General features: G+C 37.7%; 1 protein-coding gene across 2 annotated transcripts in view; it reads right to left on the reverse strand.

Annotated features, from left to right (window-relative positions):
- The window catches only part of fbln2 (fibulin 2), a 110,370-nt gene extending 87,465 nt beyond the window's left edge, over nt 1-22,905 (reverse strand). The window contains exons 1-3 of one of the 2 annotated variants that reach the window (XM_017692823.2): nt 22,771-22,801; nt 22,570-22,630; nt 19,412-21,333 (exon numbers count right to left, since the gene is read on the reverse strand). In XM_017692823.2, coding sequence (XP_017548312.1) covers nt 19,412-21,227 — 1,816 coding nt within the window. In that variant the 5' untranslated portion in view covers nt 21,228-21,333; nt 22,570-22,630; nt 22,771-22,801. Of the gene's footprint in view, nt 1-19,411; nt 21,334-22,569; nt 22,631-22,770 lie in introns of both variants that reach the window. The other variant, XM_017692824.2, reaches the window with a different exon arrangement.
- Between the last annotated feature and the right edge of the window lie 3,480 nt (nt 22,906-26,385).

Below are 26,385 nucleotides of genomic sequence, written 5' to 3' on the forward strand. Positions count from 1 at the left end.
TTGGTTTTATACACCTGTGGCCATGGAAGTGATGGGAACGCCTGAATTCAATGATTTGGATGGGTGATTGAATACTTTTGGCAATATAGTGCATGTCATTGTTTCATCATATTTCACTCATAACTCATTTCAAACTTTCAGTACACAGTAGAAAAAGAGAGAAAAATTCTTGTGCATTAGGTCTTGTCTTCATGGAAAGCCAAAATCACCCTTTACATTTTCTCATGTTTTTGTCATTTTCTGACATCAACACAAATGTAAAAAAATTTAATTGTATTCAAATCTATTAAAAAGAGAGTAAATCAAAAGTAAATGTAATGCGCTATGTAATTGTTATAAGTAGTAGAAAAAAACAATATTATCATAATATTTTAGGTTTAAACATAATAACAACACATGGAGGCCCAAGAATTAATATTTTATAATTTAAGTCTATCAAACTGAACATCTTACCAGTGATACTTTCATTTAACTGATGTCCCATTAACTAATTTACATTAGTGTGCAAAAGAAAAAGATCACTCGTCACTCGTTTAGTTACCAGTTAATACAGCCATTAAGTTCATGTTATTCATTTTTCTGGAGTTATTTCTGAGGAGATTACAGAGGCAAAGGAAAATATGGGCAAACACAGCTTGATTAAAAGATTAAAAAGATTAAAAGATACAGAGAAGATGGGTGTCCTAACAAGTAATTACTGAGAAAAGGAAATAGCAAATCAAACAAAGAAGCTCCTAGTGTTCTCAGAACATTGGACTAGCCGCCTCAGAGTCCAGACCTCAACATCACTGAATGTGTTTGGGATTACTTGGATTGTGAGAAGCAGCTTCTAAGACTGAGCTTTGGAGGTGTGGAATATTATACCTGCAGATTTTTTGAACAACTGAAAGCATATCTACCAAAAAGAATATAAGCTGTAATAAACACAAGGTGGACACACAAAATACCGGAGGATATGACAGAAAATCAAGCTTTACTCTTGCTTCAGATATGAATAATCCTCAGGTGTTTTTATTCACTCTTCCACTATGAAAAGCCAATTTGCTTAATCAGACTAACAACAAAACATGACTGATGTTTTACAAAAAATGCTGTCTGTGACACAAACTAAACAAAAATCTATAACCTTTCAGCACTGTTTAAAAATATATTTTTTATATATCAAATATATGTAACTACATCCTTGAGAACTTATTACAGGAAAAGAGTAGATTGAACAGTGGAAAACATCACTTTTGCATCAGTGTTTCAGCATTCTCAATAATTTTGTGTACTATGCCCAATAACTAACAAAATTACTAAAATGCATTTGTGTCTTGATCTACAATATGCACAAGTTCTTTCTGGTGAGACTCAAATTTCTGTCAGTATCTGCCAGTTTATGTCGGTAATGGTCAGGTTCACGGCTCCATTCAGGCAAGAATCAGAAACTCCTCTATAACCAGCTTTGGGTGAGACTCCAAACATTGCATTAACCTGCCATTGTAAATTGTTCTGGATAAAAGCATTTGTAAAATATGTGATAAAGCTTGTTAGATGATGCTTTGTCTGTTTTACAAATGAAGCTTTTAGTATAAACAAAGTATAAACATCATTAGACACCAATTTATTGTAACACATCGTAATACTGATATCAAGGGACCTGCAGCAATTCCCCACCCTAGTTATTATGTAATTACAGCTAAATATCAGAACAACAAACTAACTTCAAACTTCTAACACTACAAATTCTAGACTTGGTGAAATGTTTCAGACAACTTTCAATAAGATTCTATTTTATTAACGTACTCTTCTTGAAAACATCTGTCTGTGCAAATAATTGCACTACAACAGCCAAACTTTTTATATTGCAGCCTATTTCATCTTCTGTGATGTTATCCTCTATATCATCATCATTAACTGTGAGTTTTGGCAGATGGAAGGACGCCATACCCTCCATGACAAATGATCAAAAAAGTTTAATCAGTCATCTCCTGCTTCATTTCTTGAGAATCTGCCATATCACTCAATCTGTCTCTAACACATCAGATGAATCCATTGGCTGGGCTCCTTGGATGATCACCAATGAAAACTTATTGGGGTGAGGTATGGAACAGACACGGCTGTGAAAAGATGGAGACAGACCAAAATCATAATAACCCACAGACAACCTTTGTCTTTTTCTTGACAACCTGTCAAGAATGTGGTGTACTGACTCGATGATAATGAGTTGGGCAATATGATGATATGTAATCATTAGCAAGATAAATTACACCAAAATACGCTTCTCTGAGTATATCACATTATTACCAGTGCTACAACACTAAACAACTGCACAGTGCAAAAAATGTCTTTTCACAGTTAAACCGCTGTACGTTTTATATGAGTTTTCCTTTTCAATGCATAGATTAATTAGCTTGTGGTCAGCGCTAATAGCATTATTTCTTATTAAATGGCCCAAAGTTTTACTACACACATCTCTAACCTAAGATGCAATAAGCCTGGGATTTTAAGGGGTTAATATGATGAATATATGTGTAGCTTCCATGCTAATATTGCTGCAGGCTGCTAGTTCAAGCTTTTTTTGCGCTTCACTGGATAAATAACAGTCACACAGTTGCCACTGAACAACTATTACAGCTAATTGCTTTATTCATAAATCCCACAATCAAACAGCTTCAGATGATTAAAAAATGCTCTCACTAGGAGTAAAAGAAGGGAACACATCACCCCCAATCTTAAATCCTTACACTGGTTACCAGTGTGTTACAGAATAGACTTTAAGGTTCTATTACTAATCTATAAATGACCTAATAGTGTAGAACTCAGCAGAACTCTCAGATCTTTAGGAACTAGTCCTGCTGCACTTCCATCCTATAACAGCACCAGTTATTAACAACAGGTTTTTCTGTTAATGTTTAATTTCTTTTTGTTTAAATTTATTGGTTTAGTTATGTTTTAATCATGTTTTTAATTCATATTCTTTTGTTCTATTCTTTCTTTTTTATTTGAACTTAAATTATCTTTGTATTTTCTCCTTTGTAATGAGAATGAAATTTTCTATTTAAATAAATAGAGGCCTTGTCTTGCCTTGTTTTGCATTTGGTATAATGTGTTTATATACAGTCATTTAATAAAAAAATTAATAATAATTAATAATAAAACAAATGTGGACTGATCATTTTTAGAAATAAATGGTATTTTTAATGTTACTTTACAGGTATGTAATACGTGGTGAAATAACAGTCAAACCCATTGAAATCTCCCAAATTAAATTATCCCCTTAATGTAGTGCAAGTATCTAAGTGTCACTTCTTCAAAGGGAGTGAACCCAGCAGTTTATTTTTAATTAGCTGTTTTTATTTCTTTGTGAGCTCAATTTTGTGCTATTGGAAGGACAATTCTTATTAATAAACCAATACGCAATATGCAAATGAGCCTGTAACCAATCCCTGACTGTTTTATTGTGTGCTTGATCAGTCTTCTTCCTTGGGTGTTTGTAAGAATCAAGGTTTAATTATTAATAATTAAGGCCAAGGTGGAGGCCCCTCTTTAACCATGTCCCATCAATGGAATATATTGCAAGACAACTTAAAAGCACAATATGACATACAATATCATACAATGACAATATTTTTTTTTTCTCAATACTGTGCATCCCTATTGTAAAATCACTGCCTATTGATTGATATGGAATTCACACCAGATGCAACATCAGCATAAGATTGTCTGTCGAGTCCACATTGCATTGAATTTTGTTGGTTCTGTAAGCTGATAGCTTTTCTTTTCCTTTCTTTTCATTTTGAACGCCTTGCTGCTGAGACATTTACAGACAAAGTCCATGGCCCCTTTGCCATCCATACAAATCTTTTACCTACTATTTAAATTTGCCACCAGAGGCGTTACGGCATACGCATGTTCATACTGGCCATAATAAAATGTCTTAGCATGTGTAGTTTAGAGTGTTTGGTGTGCTATTGTATTTTCTATCCCTATATGAAAGACCCATGAAGTGGCCTTTATTATTGGACGCACTGTGAACTTTTCCAGGAAAGTTAATTCAGAGAGCAATTTGAATGGGTAAACACTTACTATTGATCTGTTTAATCAAAGTTATAATAAAATGCAACTGATATGTAACTAATGTCCTTATTCATGCATTTTCCATGTTCAAAAAGATACTCTGTAGCCATGTTTACTTGCAGCCTAATAATCCGTCATTCAGAGTAGTGTAGTCCGATTGAGGCCATTCAGAATACAGTTCCTATCCGATTGAACGAGGTGGGTAATCCTGTAAATAATCCATTAAATAGAAGAATAATAGTGGAGTAAACACCTGTATCTGATTATATTTCCAATCAGCACGTGTACGTTCTGCGACTATGTGCAACATAGTGAATGTTTATAACGTTTAACAAGGCGGGAGCAGAAACTTGTCTGCAGAGGAGATGAAGTTTATGCTTTGAGATTTAAAAGACGACTTGTGTGTCTCAGAGCACGACATCTTCCTCTCACCGCTTCCTTTATAAGTATATGTGAAGTACACTTTTCTGAGTCGGATCCTTTTAAAGCAATTAAAAACACAAGCGCGTCAAATGGAAACTCGGCCTGGACTTCACGTGATGTTTGCTGTCATGGTAACATTTACTTGAGGAGCTACTCCACGCATGCGCATCATTTTGCGTCGGATTACTTTTTGTACGCATGTAAACTAAGATTTTCTATCAGATTGGTGAATAGAGTATATAAACACCTCAGTCTGAACCTGTAATCGGAATGTATTCAATTGCATTGGCAACAATCTTTGCATGTAAACACAGCCTGTAACACAAATAACATGAAAATCTATGAATTGTTAGCAGTTAGATCATGTTCTTTATGTATGAAGAAGTGCAGATTAAATGACCACAATTGCAATCTTTTTATGTCTAGCTTAAAGCACTAAATAGATTTACAGCATGTTTCAAATGTGATGGTCCTGAAACTAGTTAGATCATAACAACAAGATCATAACATTGTGGTAGATTAGAGTTTTAAATATAGCTCATAAATACTGTAGAATGTGGTAGTGTGTGATTTGACTGGATCTCTATGGAATCATGTGCTCAAGTGGAAAAAAACTGACTCAACATGAAACAAGACAGCAGCATCTTGACAGTTGCAAGATGAACATGGCAGAGTGCATGCAAACTAAAACAATGATTAAAATGGAGGTCAGTCAGGCAAAATATTTTAGAAATGTGAACTGGCCACAAGGCTGGAAGTTGGGCTCCCAGTTTGGTGTCCACACCTATTTAAAAACATACACACACCATAAATCAGCTCACTGGGTTTTCCCAGACTTTAGAAAAGCACATCTAGCGTTTGTGAGAGTAAATCAAGTGACTTTAGCTTGCCTGTCTCTAACCCTCTACTAAAAGGCTTACATTGAATATTTATGTACAGATTTGAGACTCTCTGGTGCTTCATCAGCACTTTTGAATGGACTATACAGTATATTCATTCAGAAACAACTATTAGCTCCATGCCATGCATCCTAATTCAAGCTCTCTCTCTTTCTGTATTAATTGTAGTGTGAAGATCTACCCCAAGATTGCCATTGTTGTGCATGTTTTTGAAAGATTGCTATCTTAATTACTTTAAAGAATGTGAGGTCTCTAATCAGATGGCTTGTGGAGGAGATGTGCATTTTTTTGTGGCAGCTACAGCTCTTAATGAATACTTCCCAACAATTTTTCTCCAAAACATCTTTCACTCCCAGCTTTGGGTACCCACAAGAACTTATCAATGTTGTCCGGGTTTTCCTGTGCAAATGTAAAAGTAGCTTTAGTTTGTTGTAGTAAAGGGAAGCAAAAGGTAAACAAGCAACATGGCAAATGGTAACCATGGCTCTTAATGGAGTCTGAACAAAAGGAGGAAAGTCTACAGCAAGCCTATTCACCATACAATACTTAGAGATTAGCTGATAGACTCCAATAGGTCAAATGACAACATGGAAAGCCGTCTCCTAACAAAGAAGCATGTTGAGTTCTGGAAACATTATTTTCACTTATGTTGTGATTGGACTTGATATTTAAATCATTATTCATGATTAACAAAATGTCTTTTAGATCTTCTGGGGTTTACTGAACCATGTGATTCATCAAGCTGCTTAAATGTGCAACTTGAGCCCCAGAGCAATCACATTATATGTAATGTTTTCAGATATAATTAGAAAGATATAACTAGAAATTAGATGTAATTAAATATGACTAGGAATAATTACTTTTAGCCATAATGTTAAATGAACCACAGTTTGCCATCTCAACTATGAAGAAAAAAAATAGAAAAAACCTGTATGTCCATGTGTCGAAAAGTATCCCATCTAATTAGTAAATTCAGCTACTTTAACTTGCACTCATTGCTGATACAAGCAGCCAATCACACACAGAGCTTATGTAATGTACATAGATTCCAAAAATTCCAACAAAAGTTGGGACAGTAGGTAAGATGCAAATAAAAAACAATACAGTGATCTATAAATCACCATTAACCTGTATTTAAATAAAATAGCTCAAAAGCAAGAGATGTAATGTTTACCTTATCAATTAAATTTTTTGCAAATGTAAAACAGTGTAAAGGTATATTGTGGTCTGATGAGTCAGCCTTTCAGATTATTGATGGAAATAATCGACGTTGTGTTCTTTAGGTCAAAGATAAAAAAGACCATCCAGACTGTTAATTAGCATAGGGTTCAAAAGCCTGGGCCTGTCATGGTATGGGGGGGGTTTAGTGGGTAATTTCCACATATGTGAACGCACCGTTAACGCTGAACTCATTCTGGAGCAACATATGCTACCTTCTATTTTTTTTTTTTCAGGGACATTTAAATTATTTCAACATGACAATGCCAAGACACAATCTGTACATGTTACAACACGTTGTTCAGTGAGAGAGTGCGTATGCTAAAATGGTTTGCCTGCCCCATTGAAAATGTGTCGTATTAAACTCAAAATATGATAGCAAAGGCCCTGTACGGTTGCACAACTAAAGGCTTGTATAACAGAAGAATGGCAAAAACATTACACTTTCAAAATTGAAACAGATGGTGTCTTTAGTCCCCAAGTGATTATTAAGTGCTGTGAAAAGGAAGGATGATGTAACACAGTGGTGAACATGCCCCTGTACTAACTTTCTTGGAATGTTACAGGCATCAAATTTGATACAGGTACATTTACAAAAAACAATGTAGTCATAACACACGAAATACTGTATTTTTATAGTTTACAACTTACAGGTCAAACAGAAAGTACTAATCACCGCTTTCTGTTTGTACTTGCATTTCACATACCATACCTATTTTTTTGGAACTGGGTTTGAAATTTAAATGAGCCTATATGAAGGAATAGCCTGACCAAACATGCTAGCACATCTTATAATGAACAGAAGACAGCAGCTACCAATTAGCATGTTGATATTGTCATGCTGCTAACTGATGGCCATATAGTGTATTTCACTGTTAGCAACATCAGTCTTTTGGACTAAAATATTTCTTTAAAATTAAAGGGTTTGAAACACATTTAGAATGTTCTCACATATGCTTTTGATTATGGCCAGGATCAGAAAAAATTATACATATGTTATGTATAAGTAAGTAACCTTACCTCTTATTCATCTTATTTTTCAGTACATCTAAAAGTATATGTAAAAATATTTTGTGCTATAATACGTTATATGTTTTTACAATGCTTCCACTGACAATATCTTGACCAGATTCACTGGTTCAGTCTGTAATGTCGATGTACACTCACCAGCCATTTTATTAGGTACAATTGTTCAATTGTTTGTTAACACAAATAGCTAATCAGATAATTACATGGCCACTACTTAATGCATTTAGGCATTAGAGGTGGTCAAGACAGCTTGCTGAAATGCAAACCGAGCATCAGAATGAGGAAGAAAGGTGATTTAAGTGACTTTGAACGTGTCATGGTTGTTGGTGCCAGACGGGCTGGTCCGAGTATTTCAGAAACTGCTGATCTACTGGGATTTTCACACACAACCATCTCTAGGGTTTACAGAGAATGGTCAGAAAAAGAGAAAATATCCAGTGAGCGGCAGTTGTGTGGACGAAAATGCCTTGTTGATGTGAGAGGTCAGAGGAGAATAGGCAGACTGGTTCGAGATGACAGAAAGGCAACAGTAACTCAAATAACCAAACAAAATCTTCTGAAGGGAAAAGGGGGTCCAACCTTTTACTGTACCTAATAAAGTGGCCAGTGAGTGTATAATTTGTAAGTTTAAATTCCAGTGATGCTACATACTAAAAATAGGTGTTAATTGTCTGTGCATTATCTGTTACGTTATCAGCCAACACCAATAACACCTCAGGTCAGAAAAAGTCATTGATATTATTGACCGGCCAATACATATGGTTCAGGTGTTTCAGCCACACCAGTTGTTAACTCACAGAGCAATATCACCAAGAACAGATGATTAAAGTGCATAAAAATTGCCTCTCCTCTGTTGCATGACTCACTACAGAGTTCCACACTACCTCTAGAAGCAACATCAGCATAAGACCTGAGTCGGAAACTCAATGAAACAGGTTTCCATGGTGGAGCAGCTGTGCACAATCCTGCACTCTCCAAAAAAAAGCACTCAACTGTCACATACCCCTCAAGGGAATGTCCTCAGTACCCTGGGCTCTGACCATTCAAGTGGTTAAGGTGGAACGTTGGACATTTAAATCATTGCTATATCTGTGACAGTACATTTATAGTGTTTGTACCTTCATGAACGAAAAATGTATCTGCATAGTACATTTTTTCTGACAGTGTAAGACGTCCGATGCCAAGTGTCAGCTGGAGTGGTGTAAAGCATTGCAAATGTTCTCTGTAGTGATGAATCACACCTATTTGACATCTGATGGGCAAATCTGGATTGCTGGATGCAAGGAGAATGCTACCTACTGGAATGCATGATGTCAACAGTAAAGTTTGGTGGAGGAGAGATTTTCATGGTTTGGGTTCAGCCCACTAGTAACACTTAATGCTAAGGATACAGCATACAAAGACAGTTTTGACAGTTATATGCTTGGGAAGGCCCTTTCCTTTTCTAGCATGACTGTCTCCCTGTGTACAAAGCAACATCCATAATGAAAAGGTTTGACCAGTTTAGCGTAAATGAACCAGTGGTCTGCACAGAGGCCTGACCTCAACACCAATGAACACTTTTGGGATGAATTTGAACACTGATTGCAAGCCAGGCCTGACCTCACAAATGTTTGTTTAAATGAATGTACACAGATTCCCACAAACACACTCCAACATCATGTGAAAAGTCTTCCCAGAAGAGTGGAGGCTGTTATAGCTGCAAGCAGGGTGGTAACTTCATATCAATGGACACAGTTTTGGAATGGGATACTCAACAAATGCATATGGGAGTGATGGCCCAGTGTCCACATACTTTTGGCCACATATTGTAGATAGATAGATAGATAGATAGATAGATAGATAGATAGATAGATAGATAGATAGACATTAAACACAAAGGAAATTTTTCACATGAATATACACATTTCATCACTAGTGCAGCTACTGCATCTGAAGAACTAAAAGAATCAGGGGCTTTGAGTAGGAAAAAATTGTATTCTGATGCACTTCAGCTACTTTTCAAGGACAGTAAAGCACTAACTCACATTGGCATGAATCCAGAATCACTGCTAAAGGATCAATATTTCCCTTGGCTTTGTTTCAAGTGTTGATGTAAGAGAATTTGCAACTTGTTCACGAGCGAGGAGTGTGATTGGTCGGTTTTCCTTTGCTGGCACATCAATGTCCCGTCTAGGAATGTGGTATTGTTTCTGAGAAGGAGACCTTGAGGCAGGAAGGAACTGGGAGATGAGTGTGCCCACAGGCGTAGTTTCCACTGGGGACTTTTTTCAAAATCCAGTTTTCCTCCTCCCATACTTCAGCTAGAAATTTTGGGGGAAATTTATAAATAGAGAAGATCTAGTCTATCTAGCCCAGCTGCCATAATCCAGATGGTAGAAACAGAATTATAATGATGTTGGGTTGGGTATGTTGGGGTACATGGACTGACTGATGAAAATCAGTCTGAAACAGAACTACAACACTGACATATGGATTAATGGCTGCACCCATTTCTAAGTCTGTTTCCGTGGTTTCACTACACTCCCTTGCCATGGTTATGGAGAAGCCACATGCCTTTGAGCCCATGCCTCATTGCTGACCCATTAGGGTACAGTACAACCTAGTAGTGACCGCTATGGCTAAACATTTGTATCACAGTACAACTGAGAGACAGTTTTGGTATATATTACAAAATAATTTGGATGTATAAATTGGATACTTTTGGATGTAGATTAACAAAGTTGTACTTTTCTGAGTCCCAAGATGAAACTTTGGGACATAATATATGTCCCAATACTTTTCATAAGAAACTTTTTTAACAACTGAAGTAAATCTGAAATATTTCTATTGTATTAAAAACATAAATGAACAATACAGATGTCAATATTGCTATTTATTATGATAAAATGAGTGCAAAAAAGCAAACAGTGCCTTCTGTGAGACCGAAAAAATGGTGCTAAATGTGCAAAAAAATTATAAACGCCATCCATCAAGAACGAGCTGACCGTGATTGTTTATTCTTAACACATAGCGCATTCTGAACTCTGTTCATTCTGAACAGTTCATTTTTGTCCATTGTCAAGACATTGCAATTTCACATTTTACAGCAGAAACAGTCAAATGCCAGTGCTGTTCTTGAGCAGAACCCAATAAATCCATTCGGCAAATCAGTGCGTAGTAGTCAGGTCAGGTGACGCAAAATGCACTGACCCAAACTGTTTTTGGCAGAATCTCAAATGGTTCCCTTCTCCCTACAAAGTGCAGTATTTAGGTCTTAAATAATGGTATGTAACAAAGAAACACTTTAAATTCAGCCATGGGTGCACAATTCCATACTGGACATAAAATGCAATATTTGGGTGTAAAAGTCAAAATTTCATACCTCATATTGTGCATTACATAGAGACAGTGAGCCATTTGGTGTGAGGCGAGGTGTGATCTTATACATTTACATTTACAGCATTTGGCTGACGCTCTTATCCAGAGCGACTTACAATTTGATCATTTTACACAGGGAGGCCAAGGCGGTGTTAGGAGTCTTGCCCTTGCCTTATAGATGTGTAATACTGCCCATTAATAAGCTGTTTTTTTTGCAACTCTCAGCACTTCAGATTCTTGTTTTAAGTTCAAGAATGTTACATATTGCACTTAAACTTGTATTACATAGCACTGAACAAATCAATTAGGTTTCGTTTTAAAGTTTAGTTATTTTTTATTTCATCAAAACAACCCAAGTGCAGTTTGACTGATTTTACCTAGAATGTACAACAAAAAACATTAGTTATGAAAATTAATTAAAATGGAGATGTTTTGCAAATTAACTCTTCAATTAATGAACAGGTATATTACCGACTACTAGCACAATGTAACACACCATTTACTTTGGGAGGCTTTGGGAGGATTTCAGCCATCAAGAATGTGACTAAGGATATAACAACATTACATATTTTACATAGAACATATTTTATGTAGTTAAACCAGCTGAAGTAGTGTGTTTCCAAAACAGAAATTATGTCCTTGAGTGTGGTGTTGGTATGCATAATTAGAGACAAGTTTTTTTTTTTTCTCAGAAGGATCCATGGGCCCACAGAGATGTAAGAATTGCTGTGGCTCAACAGGGGGGAGGGTGGTTACCCAGACATCTTGAAAAGGCAATAATCCCGTCCTCTCATCCATCATTCGAAATGATGTTTTCACGCTGTGACTTCAAATCAAATGGTGAAGCCTCAAAAAATCCACCTTCCCTGCCCCTCTCTTTGCTTTGGCAGAGTGTCAGAGAGGACATTTCACCTTGGCCCCAGCCCACGTGGCTAAGAACCTTTAAACTTACCTTTTGAACTTACAACAGCCATTCATGTAAGCTGTGATAGTGTAACATGTGAGTATGGCTTGTATAATAGCTTCATGCTGTAAGCTGGACAGACCACTTCAGCCCAGCTGCAAATTTTCATGGTAATGTTGTTCTTCAAAAGTCTGTGAGCACTTTGGAGTTAGAAAGTAACAAACAATGTTTGATCACTGTTATTTTTAGGAAAAAGTAAGTATAATAGCTGCAACGGTTTTGCTATTATCATTATAGCTTCTTCCTTGGTCTGTCAATCTGGGCAGGTTTTACATTAATAACAGTTTGGCAGATTTCCTTACCAAACGATGAGGGGATAAAAGTCTGGACTTATTACCAATGGACTTATTGGCACAAATGTCTACACACGCAACACTGCTTTTCTTAAAATTGACATGCTTAGTCTTTAATATCTTAAGTTACTGCAAATCAACAAAGAAAAACATGCTCATTTTTATTAAAAACATTTTGAAAAGCTATGTGTCCTCATACATCTGAATGCATCCAGTAATCCAGTAAAATCATGAAGCTTTTTTGTTTTATGACGCAATGCATTGTAGTGTCAGGGGAAATGATGAAGTCTCAGCTAAATTCCCTTTCCCACCCTTTTCAACAAGGAGGTGAGGTCAGCATGGAGTAGCCCAACTAAGCCTGTCCAATATCAACAGTTAATTACGGAAATCCAAATCTACTGCAGCCTTGACGTCCACATGGCCAAATTACAAAGACAGAGAGAAATACAATCCAGGATAAACTGTGACATTACTGCAATATTTATCGCAGGCAAGGAAATCACTTGATACAATGACTTATATTTACTGGATTCAGTGCATACTCATACCAGATCCTATGTTTTGCCTAATGTGTGTTTTTTTTTTTTTGGAGAGGTAATGCTATTGTGCGTTGTGCTGATAGCAATAACAGATGGACTTGAGGCCTCGGTGGGCTGTTTCAACTGTGGAGCTACCTTTCCAAATACAGCATGAACATGCAATCATATCTGGTGTCTCCATGCACTATAATACCCAGAGCGGCCAGTTTATTAGGTACCCACTTTGTATCTACACTCGATAGGCCTCCTTCTCATTTACCAACTGTTCTTAAGAAGAAATTTCTTCTTAAAATCCACTTATGCGGTTTTCATGAGGATTCTGACATTCACCAATGTTTTGTAATCTGGGATTTGTTCTTAGGGAAGAACAGAATCTTTTTTTATACCAGTAAGAAGCAAATGTACATGGTATGATAACCATCAATGTTCATACCATGGTATACCATGAAACCAGTACAGTGTTGCAACCCTACTAATGAGTGGTTCATTTTGTGATAGACTCGTACGTGTTTGAAAGATTGTGACTACATAAATGTTGTGGATGCTCATGCATCCTCTCTCTTCTGCTCTCTCTCTCTTGGGATGGGAGGTGCTGAGTTGCTCACAACGGATGTTTTCCTTGTTAGGTTTGCCAAAACTGTTGAGAATTCTTGCAGTGACAGCAAAATTTTACTGATAATCAATCTTCTAGTGTATTCTAGATATTTAAAATACCCAACATGCAGCAGCTACAGTCTCAAAATATACACCAAAAAGTGGTGTGACAAGGTACAAACAGGTTTCTAATAAAGTGGCCAGTAAGTAAGTTTAAAAACCCAACAACAGTGCTCATACCAGGTGTACCAGCACCACATACAGTAATAAAATACATATGTTTCGCTTTGTAGAAGTTTCACAGTGACTCTTTCAGCAGCGGCGCCTTGAATTGAGCAGCTGCTGCTCATTTCCATTTCTAACAGCCCACTGAGGCTACTGCTTTTATTTTCCTATTGGAAATAAAAATGTGATTTACTAATTTCTTTGTCGTTTCGTAGCTATGCTGATGGTTAACCCATTAAATTGACAGAACCTACTCTTGAGTCCAAAATGTCACTACACACATAAATCTAGGTTTTTAAGGGGTTAATCTTATGCATTAGGATATTTCTTCAGCTCTTAAAGCCCTAACCAACAGGAGAGCTTGCTCAGCTATATCTGTCTAGATACTGCAGGGAAAAACATTTCCTAATTGAACAATTTTCCATTTGCTGTTTGAAGAGTTTAACCCTTTGTTTCTGTCCAGAAATTTAAAATAAAACAAGAGTGCTATAATTCTTTCAGAGTTGAAATGCAAGCATAATTGTAGTGAAATTGAAAATGGTATATGGTAGGTGTATCTGATAAAATGGTTAGTTTAGTACTAAATGGTTAGTACCTAATAAACTGGCAAATAATTGCAGATTGGTTAAGGCAATAACAGGAGCTAGAGAGAGCATAAACTCTGTAAAAATGAAAAGACTACACATTAGAGTAATGCATTTAAATGACATTGTCAAACAAAATGCAAAATGTTTCCAGGGTCATAAATATGAGAACAAAGGTACAAATTCAGTTCATCTCCAAAGAGATCATTTTAAGTATTATAGCTGTGGCCAGCTGGCTGCATTTCTCACGGCAAGTCTTGTGCTGACAAAAAACAGACAAATACTACTACAATTTCGAAGAACTAACAGCTACACTTAGATCAGAGATAAAGCACATCCTCTATATGCTGCACTTAATCCAAACTGTCCATTACCACTGATTGTAGACCAGTAGTAATAATGTACAATGGGCTACAATTCACAGTCTGGCATACGGTGCAGTTTACTCAGCTTGTGGCTCTGTGAGTAGTCCACAAGGTAAATTCTCCAACTGTGAACACACATTCCCAGAGGTGCAGGAAGCATGCATTAAACTGATCTATTTCTACAGTTTCCATATGGTTTAAGCTCAAACTTCCAATATTAGTTATTTGTCAAGGAGATCTCTAAAACTCAGTGATGTTCTAACATCCAGCAGTATCCATTTCCAGCATGAGTAAATTCTGTTTTGCTTCAGGTCTAATAAAAGGAGGCAACATGTCGTAATTACTTTTTTTCCAGTATTCACATGGTATGGAAGCTACGTGATTCATGCATTGTTAATACAAGACTGTAGGTGCATCTTAAAAACAGTCACAGATCAAAGCCTAGAAAAACAAAATTCATCAAAAAAGTTTTTCAAAATGGACTGGTACACAGGTAAAAAACAGTTCACATAAGCCTTTTGATCAAATGGCCAGTGAAGGGTGAATTACCAAATGCTGCACATCTCAAACAAACAAACTAGCAAAAAAAAAAAAAACTGAGCACATGCTTAATGCTACTACTTGCAACCTATACTGAGCCTTAGAAAAATAAATAAACTCTCTTTAAAAGCCCCTCTTATCATTATCTGTGTATGCCAGGCTCTCTGTTCACTCTTTTTAGCTCCAGAGTGTGAGTGGTCTTTAATGGCACACATTATCTGGCTGTGGAAGCAGTAGCGGTAATGCAAACTGACAGTATATAGCAAATACACTACAGTGAATATAGTACATATACAACAAACCTACAATATATATATATATACCAATCATATTTACATTAGTGTTAATAATTCCATGTTTCCTGGATTGTGCTACTGCTAAAATAATGTCTTATACACCTTATATAGCTTGTTTTGATTGGGCTGTTTTGTAATGCCTGCCTGAGCAGGGGTGCCCAAACTTTTGCATATGACTACATTTAGTAACAAAATACAGTGTAAGGAAGCAAAATAAATTTTTAAAAAGATGCACTGCATCAGAAAAAGGTATATTCTTTATTTGTGTATTGTTTGGTCACCATCAACCCCCCAAGACAAAAAGTTTGGACACCCCTGCACCAAAGGAGGATCATCGTTTTGTGAGGCTCCTGGTTGCAAGCACCTTTGGAGGGCCCCCGAACTTCACCAATAACACATAATGATGTCTTTCTGTTTTGGAAATTAGCCTTATTTTTAAGAATGATTATATTGTTTCTCCTTCATAACAGTTTGGGCTTTTTGTCTAGGGTTTTACATCTGAAAACAAACATGCATCATATTTTCTCATTTCCTTTGAAGTTGTAAAGAACAACCAGAAGTAGTCCTACACACAGTGTACAGTAAACCCTAAACCATTATCCCACACTGTCTAAAACATCCCATTTGAACAGCAACCAAAAAAAAAAATCAATAATAATATGGTATGAAAATGAAACTGGGGCCCGAGAACAGATAACACTTTCATTTATTTAGTCATTTGTACTGAGCACTCTATTCTGAGGTCTCAGGGAACCCTGGCAGTCAAAGGCTGCTGCTGGACTCTGGAAATAGCAGCCTGGTCAGTAATCCATTCCTGCCCCACACTAAAAGCAATCTTACACAGTACTACAAGCATTAACCAGACACAAACCACGCTTAACTAGATAAAAACCATGTTTAGTTTGCTTTTACGTTTATTTTTTTAAAAAAGATTATGAACCCAGCAATTCATAATAGAACATTACAGGTTATCTGAGTATCTCTTATCTATCAACGTTTAGCTAAAACCGAAAATCACAATCCCGGCATCCTGGTATAGACAATGTTTTGCGCAGCCCAAATACAACACACTTCTTGCAGTTTGTTATCCCAAGCATGCCCTGGGAACACCGCCAATACTCTCAGATTCGTCCCCAACTGTTTGTTTGTCTGTCAGCATTGGCTAAATTTGAAAAGCCTCTAAATATGACAAAAACTACTTCAAGGTTTTTTTTTCCAGGGTTAACGTGACTCTAGGAATCAATCTGACATATCATCAAAGTTACAGCTATGATATTTCTGTAAAATACATCAAAGCAAGAGGCAGCAAGCAGGACATGAGCTCTCACATGTGTTGTATCATTTCATAATGTGCTATTAATTTGAAATTGCTTCCTCAGGTTTGGCTCTCAGGCCTTTTCTGAGGCAGTCATGGACTTTCCATCACATATAAATATCCCCAGTGTTAGCCTGGATGACAAGCTTTTTTTTTAACCAAGGCAGACATCCATGATTCATGAGCTGCACTGATAAACTGGACATATCAGCACAAGATTTTCACCACTGAAAATAAAGTAAAGTACCTCAAGATAACTTTAAATTCGAGACATACTTCTATCGACCCTATATGTGCATAATGATAAACGCTTAGGCTAAGCTAAGGAACGTGTGTTATCAGCCTGAAGGAGATTTCCCTTCTCCCTGGTATCAGACAAATGAGAGAAGGAGAAGTTACCTGTCAAAACCTCAAGTGTTTCTATTCTGAGAAAGCTGTTTACGTTGAGTAGTCGCCAGCTGGCACATGACAAGATAGCTAATTCCACCACTTATCTGGTTAAACATAGGCCATGCATTCTGAGTAGAATATACCCCTCCACACTGACCTGCACCTAGCTCCAATAAAAGACTAACATTTATCAAGATTTAACACAAAATAAAAAAGTAGCCATAACTTTTTTCCTTTTAAGAGAAATTCCACATGTTTCTCCAAATTTCTACATAATGTAATATATACAAACTCATTTAGTTTGATCTGGTGCAAACTAATGCACTGGAGAGAGGTTTGTGTAACCTTCTTTATGGTGGTAGTGAGAGGAACTAGAGGTTATGTCTACAAATCATATCAAATCACGTTTATTGTCACATCACATTTACACAGGTGGAAAGTGAGTGAAGGTTTTAGGTGTGCAGCCCCCTTATAGAATATATACATACATATATATATATATATATATATATATATATATATATATATATATATATAGAAAAGAAATAAATATATCCACCATGCAAATATGACCATTTTATCTAGTATATAAAACAAACAAAGAACCTAGAAGTGTCTTCAAGGTGTTTTTTTAGTTTTTAAATATAATGCTGACAATAGTAAAGTAGGTTAATCCAAAAGAATAAGTTTTCTTTGGGGACTATTTTGCCTTACAACACCCTGCAAGTACCTCTCCACCATTGTTTTAGGGCCCAAAGATCATCTCAAGGGTGTCGTAAAACAATGTCTCAGGAATCAGGCAGTCCATTTGCAGCCATATTGTCTCATAAATTGCTGTGACGGAACTAGAGACATTATACGTATCAGATACCTCTCAGATACTTTTCATCATACCACTTTGAACAATTTTGACATGGTAGTTTTTTTTTGGAAAGGAACTTTTCACATCAAACCACTCTGTGTGACATTGTTTATTATGCAAATGTGTAAAAATCCCACGTAATAATACTTTCTCTATGCAGTTGTGGTATTTATTTTGACATGTAAAGAACATTATCTAATAATGTCAAAAATCATAGGTTTTAATTTTATTTTAACTGCCCAGGCTAACCACAGAACTTTTACAATGGTGATCCTATGCGTGTAGCAGCTCAGTCTAGAATTGCCAGATACGGAGGGAAGAAGGAATAATGTTTGGCTCATTCCTCTAGGATCTCAGTACACAATTAGCTGACCTTTTCATCCAAAGGAGATAGATGACTGCACAGCCATAATGCTTAAATAATGAAAGAGCTGTGTCTGAGTTAGGGGGGAAATGCCAAATAGTAATTAAAATGTGGCAAGCAAAAGGCAGATCGAATCAGTAGATTAATGCTTTTTTGAAAGCAACGTCAATACCATGCAGCCCTAATTGTGAAAGGATTAAACAAGGAAATTGTGTTGCACTTTATCATGAAACCTGGAGTGAAAACTTTGATAAAATATTAGTGGTTTACACTGTTGGCATGGTGCTTATCAGGTGTGAACATTTGGATTTAAATAGATTTATGTGGCCTAGGACTATATAGAGTTTCATTAAGGCATATTTGGGCACTCAGTTAACACAGTTTTCACAGTTCCAACATAAGTTGGAATTAATTATACGGAGTGAACTATAAAAAACTATTAAAAAATTTCAGTTCAAAGACACAAGTCAGTTACAGGCAGTTGTGTGTTTATAATCTTTAGCGTCCTGTACTTTGTGTAGATTCTCTGAGCTCATTGACTGATACAAGACTGTTTTGTTGTGTGTGAAGGATTGTGTTAACTCAAGTGGGGCTGAGTGGAGAGGATGTACTCAGCAGGAGCGGTATTTGGCTTTGGCGATCCAGCCAGCCCCGTGTTGAATGTTTGCACTAGCTCTCACATTTCCAGTGACTAGAAGGAGCTTGTGCTGTTAACGTGCTGAAATCAACCATGAAGGCAAATTGTGTTCATAAGCAGTGCGAAATCGAGGAAACAGTTTAATAGGCGAGCTGCCATGTGAGCTGTGAAAACAAGTCAATTCAGGTTTCAGGAGAGAGGGCCTTTTGTTTAGCTCTGTCATACAACACCATGTTCAATATCTGGGCATCACCACTGTCCATGAACAGCTGCAGACATCATTTGTTCTGTGCTAATTTGCTAATTACACAGAATTGCGGTGTGTAGTACCTGGTCAATGTCGACTCTCAATGAAAAGGTTATTAATTAAATTCTCAAGCACTCGACAATGCACAGCCACTTGTGCATTCTGAACAGTGATTAAAATGAAAACAAAGCACTTGTTTACTCACCTTCGTGGGCCTTTGGTAAGAAGCTGAGGGTATTTTCTCTTTCTTCCCTCTCCTCCTCTCCTGCTTCCTCCAACAGGCTTCGCGACTGTTTGGTAGGTGGCTGTCTCTCATCTGCTTTCACTCTAAGGGCCGGCTGGCTGGTTGGGCTAAATCTTATAAAAGGAATTGTATAGCTCTCTGGTTTGGTTCCATGCTCTTTCGAAGCTTTTTCAGGTGTCACAGGAGACATAGATGTGACTTCCTTATCGTCCAAGTTGCTAACAGTGTTTTCTTCCTGTGCGCCACCCATTCCACCAGGTCCATGATTTCTGTGAATATCTGTGACACTACTTAACATGACTGTTCTCTCATTTCTTTCCTCTTGTGTGATGTCCTCCTCTATTAGAGTGCCATAATGCTCCACCGCTTCTGTTGTGAGTGACTGATTCTGAAGACTGGAAACAGTGTTCCTGGTAGTTTGCCATGTTGTGGTGGTCTCCATTTTCGGTAATTCATGTGTAGTTGGATCTACAATAACTGGAGAGTCGGTTACTCCTTCACTGTGTGTGGTGTCCCCATACAAGTCAAACATCTCAGCATCTGTGGTTCCTGTAGGAGCAGCAAGGCCTTCACTATCGGTAATACTTTTCTCATGCACCTCTTCATTGGCATTGTCTTTATAAAGGCTAAAACTCTGTCTTTCTGAGGTGTCTCTGTCAATAGAGAACTGTTCTTCGTATGTCATCTCTCTGAACACAGGAAGTTTCTCTTTGCTTGCACTATCATCAGGAATATTAAATATGGCTCCTCTAGTCTCATCTTTAGTAATACTTAATGTGTCTTTCTTGGGGTTGCCTTTATGAAGAATGTATTTTCCCTCATCTGTCCTCTCTTTGTGTAAGGGAAACCATGGCCTATCTGTGGTTGCTTCATGAAAACCAAATCTCTCCCTAAGCTCCTGCTTGGTCCCCGTGTGGAAGACCTGATGGGCCGTAACATTTTCTGGATAAGAATCTGAGATAATGGACGACCCTGCAGGAGACACAAGGTCATGCATAGATGGCTCCAAGGAATCTGTAGTTGGGTAGTCATAGTCTTCCTCCTCTTCTTCTTCATTCATGTGGCTTTTATGTGGGTTCACCTTGAAAGCAGGCAGGTTGTCACTGTGAGATACAGGAAAGGGTTTGGAAATAGAACCCCTTGAGCCTTGATGGTTGTTGAAGATGTGTCGGATAGGGTCTTTGTGAAGCCTCCCCAAAGGATTTTCCTCAGTGGTGGTTGCAAGCATGGGCTTATGGACTTTCCTTGGATCACAGTCTGGGATAGGGTAACACATTAATTTCCCACCATCGTTGGGGCAGTGGCAGACTTGGCAGGGATCCATGTGGAAAGAATGTCCAGCATGATACTTCTGCTCCTTATACACGCAGCCAATACGTTCACATTGAATACATCCATCCGCAGGCTCTGACATCTCAATGCAATTCGCTGGAAGATCAGGACAAGGAATAAAATGGCAACTGATCCTTCCACCTCCCATAGGGCAAGAGCATTCTGTACTTCCAAAATCCACAAAGTACGACTCTCCTTCAGGCACTCTGCCTTTTTGGAAACCAGCATTCACGCAGTCGTAGTACTGGTAGCCTTCACATGTGCAGCCAGTTTGGACACAAGAGGCACAACAGGCATCAACTTCTAAAACCTCCTCAATGCAGTTCTGTAGAAGAGGGCAATCCACTCCAGTGCAGTCTCTCTGGCAGAGACCACCGCTCACACAAATCAAAAGCATCAACTTCAACAGCCCCATTCTGACAAGTGGGCTCCCAGTTGTTTGCATGCAAATGTTTACTGGTTCTGGTGCAGCTGACACCACTTTCTTCAGTCTTTGAGGATCTGACAAATGGTCCTCTTTCGACTCATGAACTGGCGGCACTCAGCTGAATCTAGAGAAGAGAGCGAGAGAGAGGCAGAGAGAAAGAAAAGAAGGAGAGAGGCAAGTTAGGGAGTGTGCTGTAGATTTCCTGTTGAGCTCTTTCAGCCAGCCCAAAGTTATGGATTGAAAGCCAACATCTGGCTTCATAGTCAAACTCAGCCTCTTAAGTCCATCCCATATCTTAAAACCACAGGGCTGTTCAATCCCGGTGTTATTCCCCTATAATGATTAATCTCCGTGGATGGCGTGGGAATGAATTTATCAGCACTATTTGACAGTCAATAAGGGTGGTGCATGTTTTTGTTTCAGTAAACATTACACTAACAAGCATGAATATTAGTACATTGACAGGAGGATCTAGACATTTGTATTACATTCATGTATTGCCTTTGATAGCTTTTGCAATTGTGTTTGGCAATTCATAACACAACTGTGATTTGAAAGGGGCCCATGCCCCTTGCAACTCCAGATGGTTTTTGATGACTGAACATTCAGAGAACTTAGGTCGCTTATTCCAGTCAGGCAATTTGCTGATGAGGTGTTTTGGGTGACTTACAAAGTCATTCAACAGCAGCACATTTTTTGTTATAGTGACAACTACAGTGAATCCACGGGCCACCATTTAAAAATGGAGACTTACCCCTTTCTTTCCTCCTCTTTTTCTCCAGTATTTGCTAAATTGCCTTTATATTGAAAGGCTGTGCCTTGGAAATCATGTGGGTTTCAGGTTCTGTTTTCTTTGGAGAGTTTTCAAGCCCTAAGGATCTTAGTGGACCTTTTTTTTTTGCTCACTGTAGATGAAGGAAAACACGTAGAGTTTCCAAAGCATGCATTAGCCCTAACGTTTCAAAGTATGGCCAGTGAAACAGTTCATCCAAAGAGATTAAGCACAACACTGCATGGCTGTGCGTGCATGTTAACCTATGTGTTTCCAGAGCACTGCCACTGAAAACAGTTTACCTGGCCTATTTTCTGGCATCACTGATAAACCGTGACCCCTAGTAAGAAGAGTATTCCATGCAGCCTATCAATAGCGCCACAATAAAGCCGGTAAAAGATGTTTAATATAATATAAGTGCATTTAAACAACGATTTAAACACAAACTAGCATGCATTGTATATTGAATAAAAAAAAAAATAAGGAGAGAAGGAGTGCTAAAGTAACTCAAGCCATAAGAGTTAAGAGTACATGACAACAGCGTCCGTTTTAGGAAGCTTTTCCGAATCACTGTGTTTAAAAACTCACTCATTGTGCTCATATGGCAGGAAACTGCAGTTCATTTACTTCTCCATCCCCAAAGACATGGCTAGATGTAAAAAAGACACAAAACATGGAGCATTTTCGCCTTTAGACCCAGAAAGCAGCCCGTTTAGTCAGTTGTGTGTGCAGTGCGCGCGATCAGAAAGGGCGCGAAAAAGAAACGGTGCGGAGAGAAAGTTCTCCTACCTCGATAAGCTCCATCCAGCAGGAAGAGCTCCACTTTCGCCTGCAGCCTCTACTGAGCTGCACAGCTACGACCCCGGTGAGAATATCTGAGGGGAGGGACAAGTTACAGACCTTTCCCCACTGTTCTTTTTAACAACACTGGTCCAAACGGGTAGAAAGTGCACTGCTTTCAGGCAGTTTTGCTCACAGCTAGCAATAACAGGCTTTAATTCGCCCAGAGCAGAGCCTGGCTGACTTGCGCTCTGTTACTTAGCATGCTTAGCATTATTTTCACGCAGAGATGAGTCATTGTTTCTTCAGCATGTTCTTGGTTTCTAGCATAACTTCTGGCAAATAACGTGGGCAAAAGGGGGAGAAGAGAAAAGAAGCAAGTGAATATGAAAGGTTTCCCTTCAAAAGTCTTTAAATCGTCCTGGTCAAAGAAAAAATACTGCCTCCAAACAGGCAGTTTTACGGAAGAAGGCAAAAACGTCCTGTACTTTTAACGCAAGTTCATTTCAAGACAATTTATTTCCAGACAAGCTTGGAGCATTTCTATGGGTCCAATGATCAATTTTCAGCAATGTATATGGCAGGTGGTGTGCTCAAATGATATATATATATATATATATATATATATATATATATATATATATATATATATATATATATACACACACATATATATATATATATATATATATAAAAGGAGATGCTTGTCTTTTTGGACTTTATATATATATATATATATATATATATATATATTTAATCATTATTTTTACATTTTTTTTTTCTTTTTTGCTCTCTGTCACGTTACTGGGAGTATAGCTTTACATAAGACATATGAATGCTGTATTGTGTTTAATGTCACCTTTATTAGTGGCCATTTTTTTACAACAACCTTAACCCACAATAATTAGCCCACATTAGAGCATGAAACAGTCTTAGATCTAGATAATATACACATATGCAATTCATAGAGGACATACAGTTTAGCCCCAAAGCAAACTGCTACGGCTAACAGGTACCTGTATTAGCCCTACATTCGCCTTCGAGTATGAAATAATCTATAACTGGACATAACATTTGTACATATGCCTAGACAGTAGTAGCAGTGATTTACACTGCTCTAACACACATTAAACAACGAAAAAGTGTTACCACTAACCCAGACATCCAAGTGCAGTTTGCCATCAGTGTATAGTTGTTTAACCTGTTTATAATAGCCCACATCTTGTAGAGCTGTATTTTATGTGCTTGTCCTTGGCTAGACAGTACATTGGTTTGTAATATCCAAAAACCATCCAACAATTCTCAGTATTCAAGGTCCTGGAGATGACAGCAAAGCACAGAATCGTTTGCGTCGAGAGATTTGTATGTTTTGAGCTTTTCTTTTCTTTTCTTCCCTTTCTTATAGATGCTGGGCTTTTCCACAAGGTATATAAAGATGTCACTTTGGCCATTTAGTTGGATACTTGACCCATTGATCTGACCGTGAGTACAGGACAGGAAACCTCGCCACATTTCTAAGGCTTAGCTTATAAGTTTACAATATTCTGACTTCCGTTGGCAAACCATTAAAACAACTGGAGAAGACGTCCGGATGACCCATATTCCTATATTCCTGCACCTGACACTGCTATGCTAACTGACACTTTCTGCCACCATTTAAGTTCCAACCACCGAACATGTCACCTCTGTTTACAAACACAAAAATGATGTTCAGTGATTCTTCAATACCTATAAATAACATGGTCCAAAACAATGGCCTAACTTCGAAAAAAGGAAAGAGGTGAGCATAAAGATTTTTCTGGGTCAGTATTAAAATTGCAGGGCTCAAGGCCTGCTATAAATAAGGTCTTATTAAACCTGAAGCAAATGAGTCAGACTGAACTGGATCTTGTTTACTCTTGTGTGCAATAGCTAATACCAGGACAGCACAACAGGTGCCAGTTTAACTGTCTACATATTCTCCTCAAGCACGCTACCTCTGGAGCCTCGGAAACAGACACCATGGCAAACATAACTATTGCCCATAATGTTGTTTTTCTAGGACCTTTCCTTTAGCCTACCACTTAAGAGCAAAGGTCATAACCTTGTCTAAACAAAAGCCTAATGCCTGCAGCCATAGTCAAGCTGCTGTTAGCCTGCAAGCTGCTGTTAACTCACCATTTGAGCCTCAAGTTTCCAGGAAACAACCCAAGGGACTGTCTGCTTAATGCAGAGAATTTTTGCTCGGGTCACTTTTAATTGGTGCTTACAACCTTTGTTCTTTGTCTTCTTGGCAGTCATCTACTCCAAACTGAGAGTTCGTGATAGCCTCAGAGACACATAGAACAATGTTGGCTAAAAAGTAGAATAAATTCAACCTTGATGCAGCTAAGAACGACATGTGATTATTTGGCCTGTCTGCTTAAACCTTGAGAACTTAGGATATATGTTACGGTGTGTGCGTCCATGTGTGTTTCTTTAGTAGTTCACAGAGGTTCACATTCAATAGTCAGTTTTGCCATGACCTAAGTTCCAGAAATTTGGCACCAGGAAAATAAAGAAACAGTGTTTCCAAGGAAAAGAAGCCCATAAGGCTCTGCTGAATATGCCGTCCAGCCCTGGTATGTACAAGCCAATACACAACACAATAGCATAAATACATCAAGCATCCTGGAAACTGTTTGGTATAACCCAGTATAATCTCCTGCTGCATCTATTGCACATACTTTACAGTTATAGGTTAGCACTAGGAGAAAGATAGATCACTTTCTCAGGCAAATGCACATCTGGTATTATGCTTCCACTAGAGTACATGACCAAAGTGGCTGTTCAGTACAATGGAGAGTGAAATCTAATCATTAGGAACAATTATTATTTCCTTCACTGGCTAAGAAAACACTATTCTTGTGTATACATAAATGTGTACATTAAGGATGCACAATGTGGAAAAACACTAAGATTGCGATGACTAAAATTGCCATAGACCCTGCGTCTTAAAACTATGCAAGTGAGTCACTAATGTACGTCAAAAACCAGTCTGCATTATTTTTGACCAAAATAATTTACTTTTGTTGAATTACACTACCATTCAAAAGTTTGGAATCACTGTTTTCAACAATACATTGACCATTGTTCTTCAGATACATGTATACAATTATTACAGTATGATGCTTACGCTCTACAACTTCATAAGTTCTAACTTATTGGTAGAAATCTGTAAAAAAATTAAGACATTTTAGATGTGTTAAAATCAACAGAATTATATATCAGGGGTTCCCAACCTTTTGCGACCTATCACAATAGCTTCTGCGGCCCATAAGAAGATTCTACCAATCTCCACTTTCCTAAAAACATTTTAGTGTGACTATCATCTTAACTAGTAGAGAGGGCATTCTCTGTGATGTTCGCCCTACCATTTAAAAAGCATCTTTGCGCTAACATCCATTGGGGTAATACTTTTTTCTGACTACCTAAAGAGATGCAGCTACAAAGTGTTAAATCAGGCCACAAGCTGCAAACAAAAATTATGATGCATACTCACTATCTTTGGCTTCAAAGCTCTGTTTGAAAAGACATTTAAGCATTCAACACAGAGTGGTGTCTGCTTGTTTTCAGTCCCCACACATGTGAAGCCTAGTGTTAGGT

The sequence above is a fragment of the Pygocentrus nattereri genome, chromosome 21 (genome assembly GCF_015220715.1).
Source record: "Pygocentrus nattereri isolate fPygNat1 chromosome 21, fPygNat1.pri, whole genome shotgun sequence".
In the NCBI taxonomy this organism is placed as follows: Eukaryota; Metazoa; Chordata; class Actinopteri; order Characiformes; family Serrasalmidae; genus Pygocentrus; species Pygocentrus nattereri.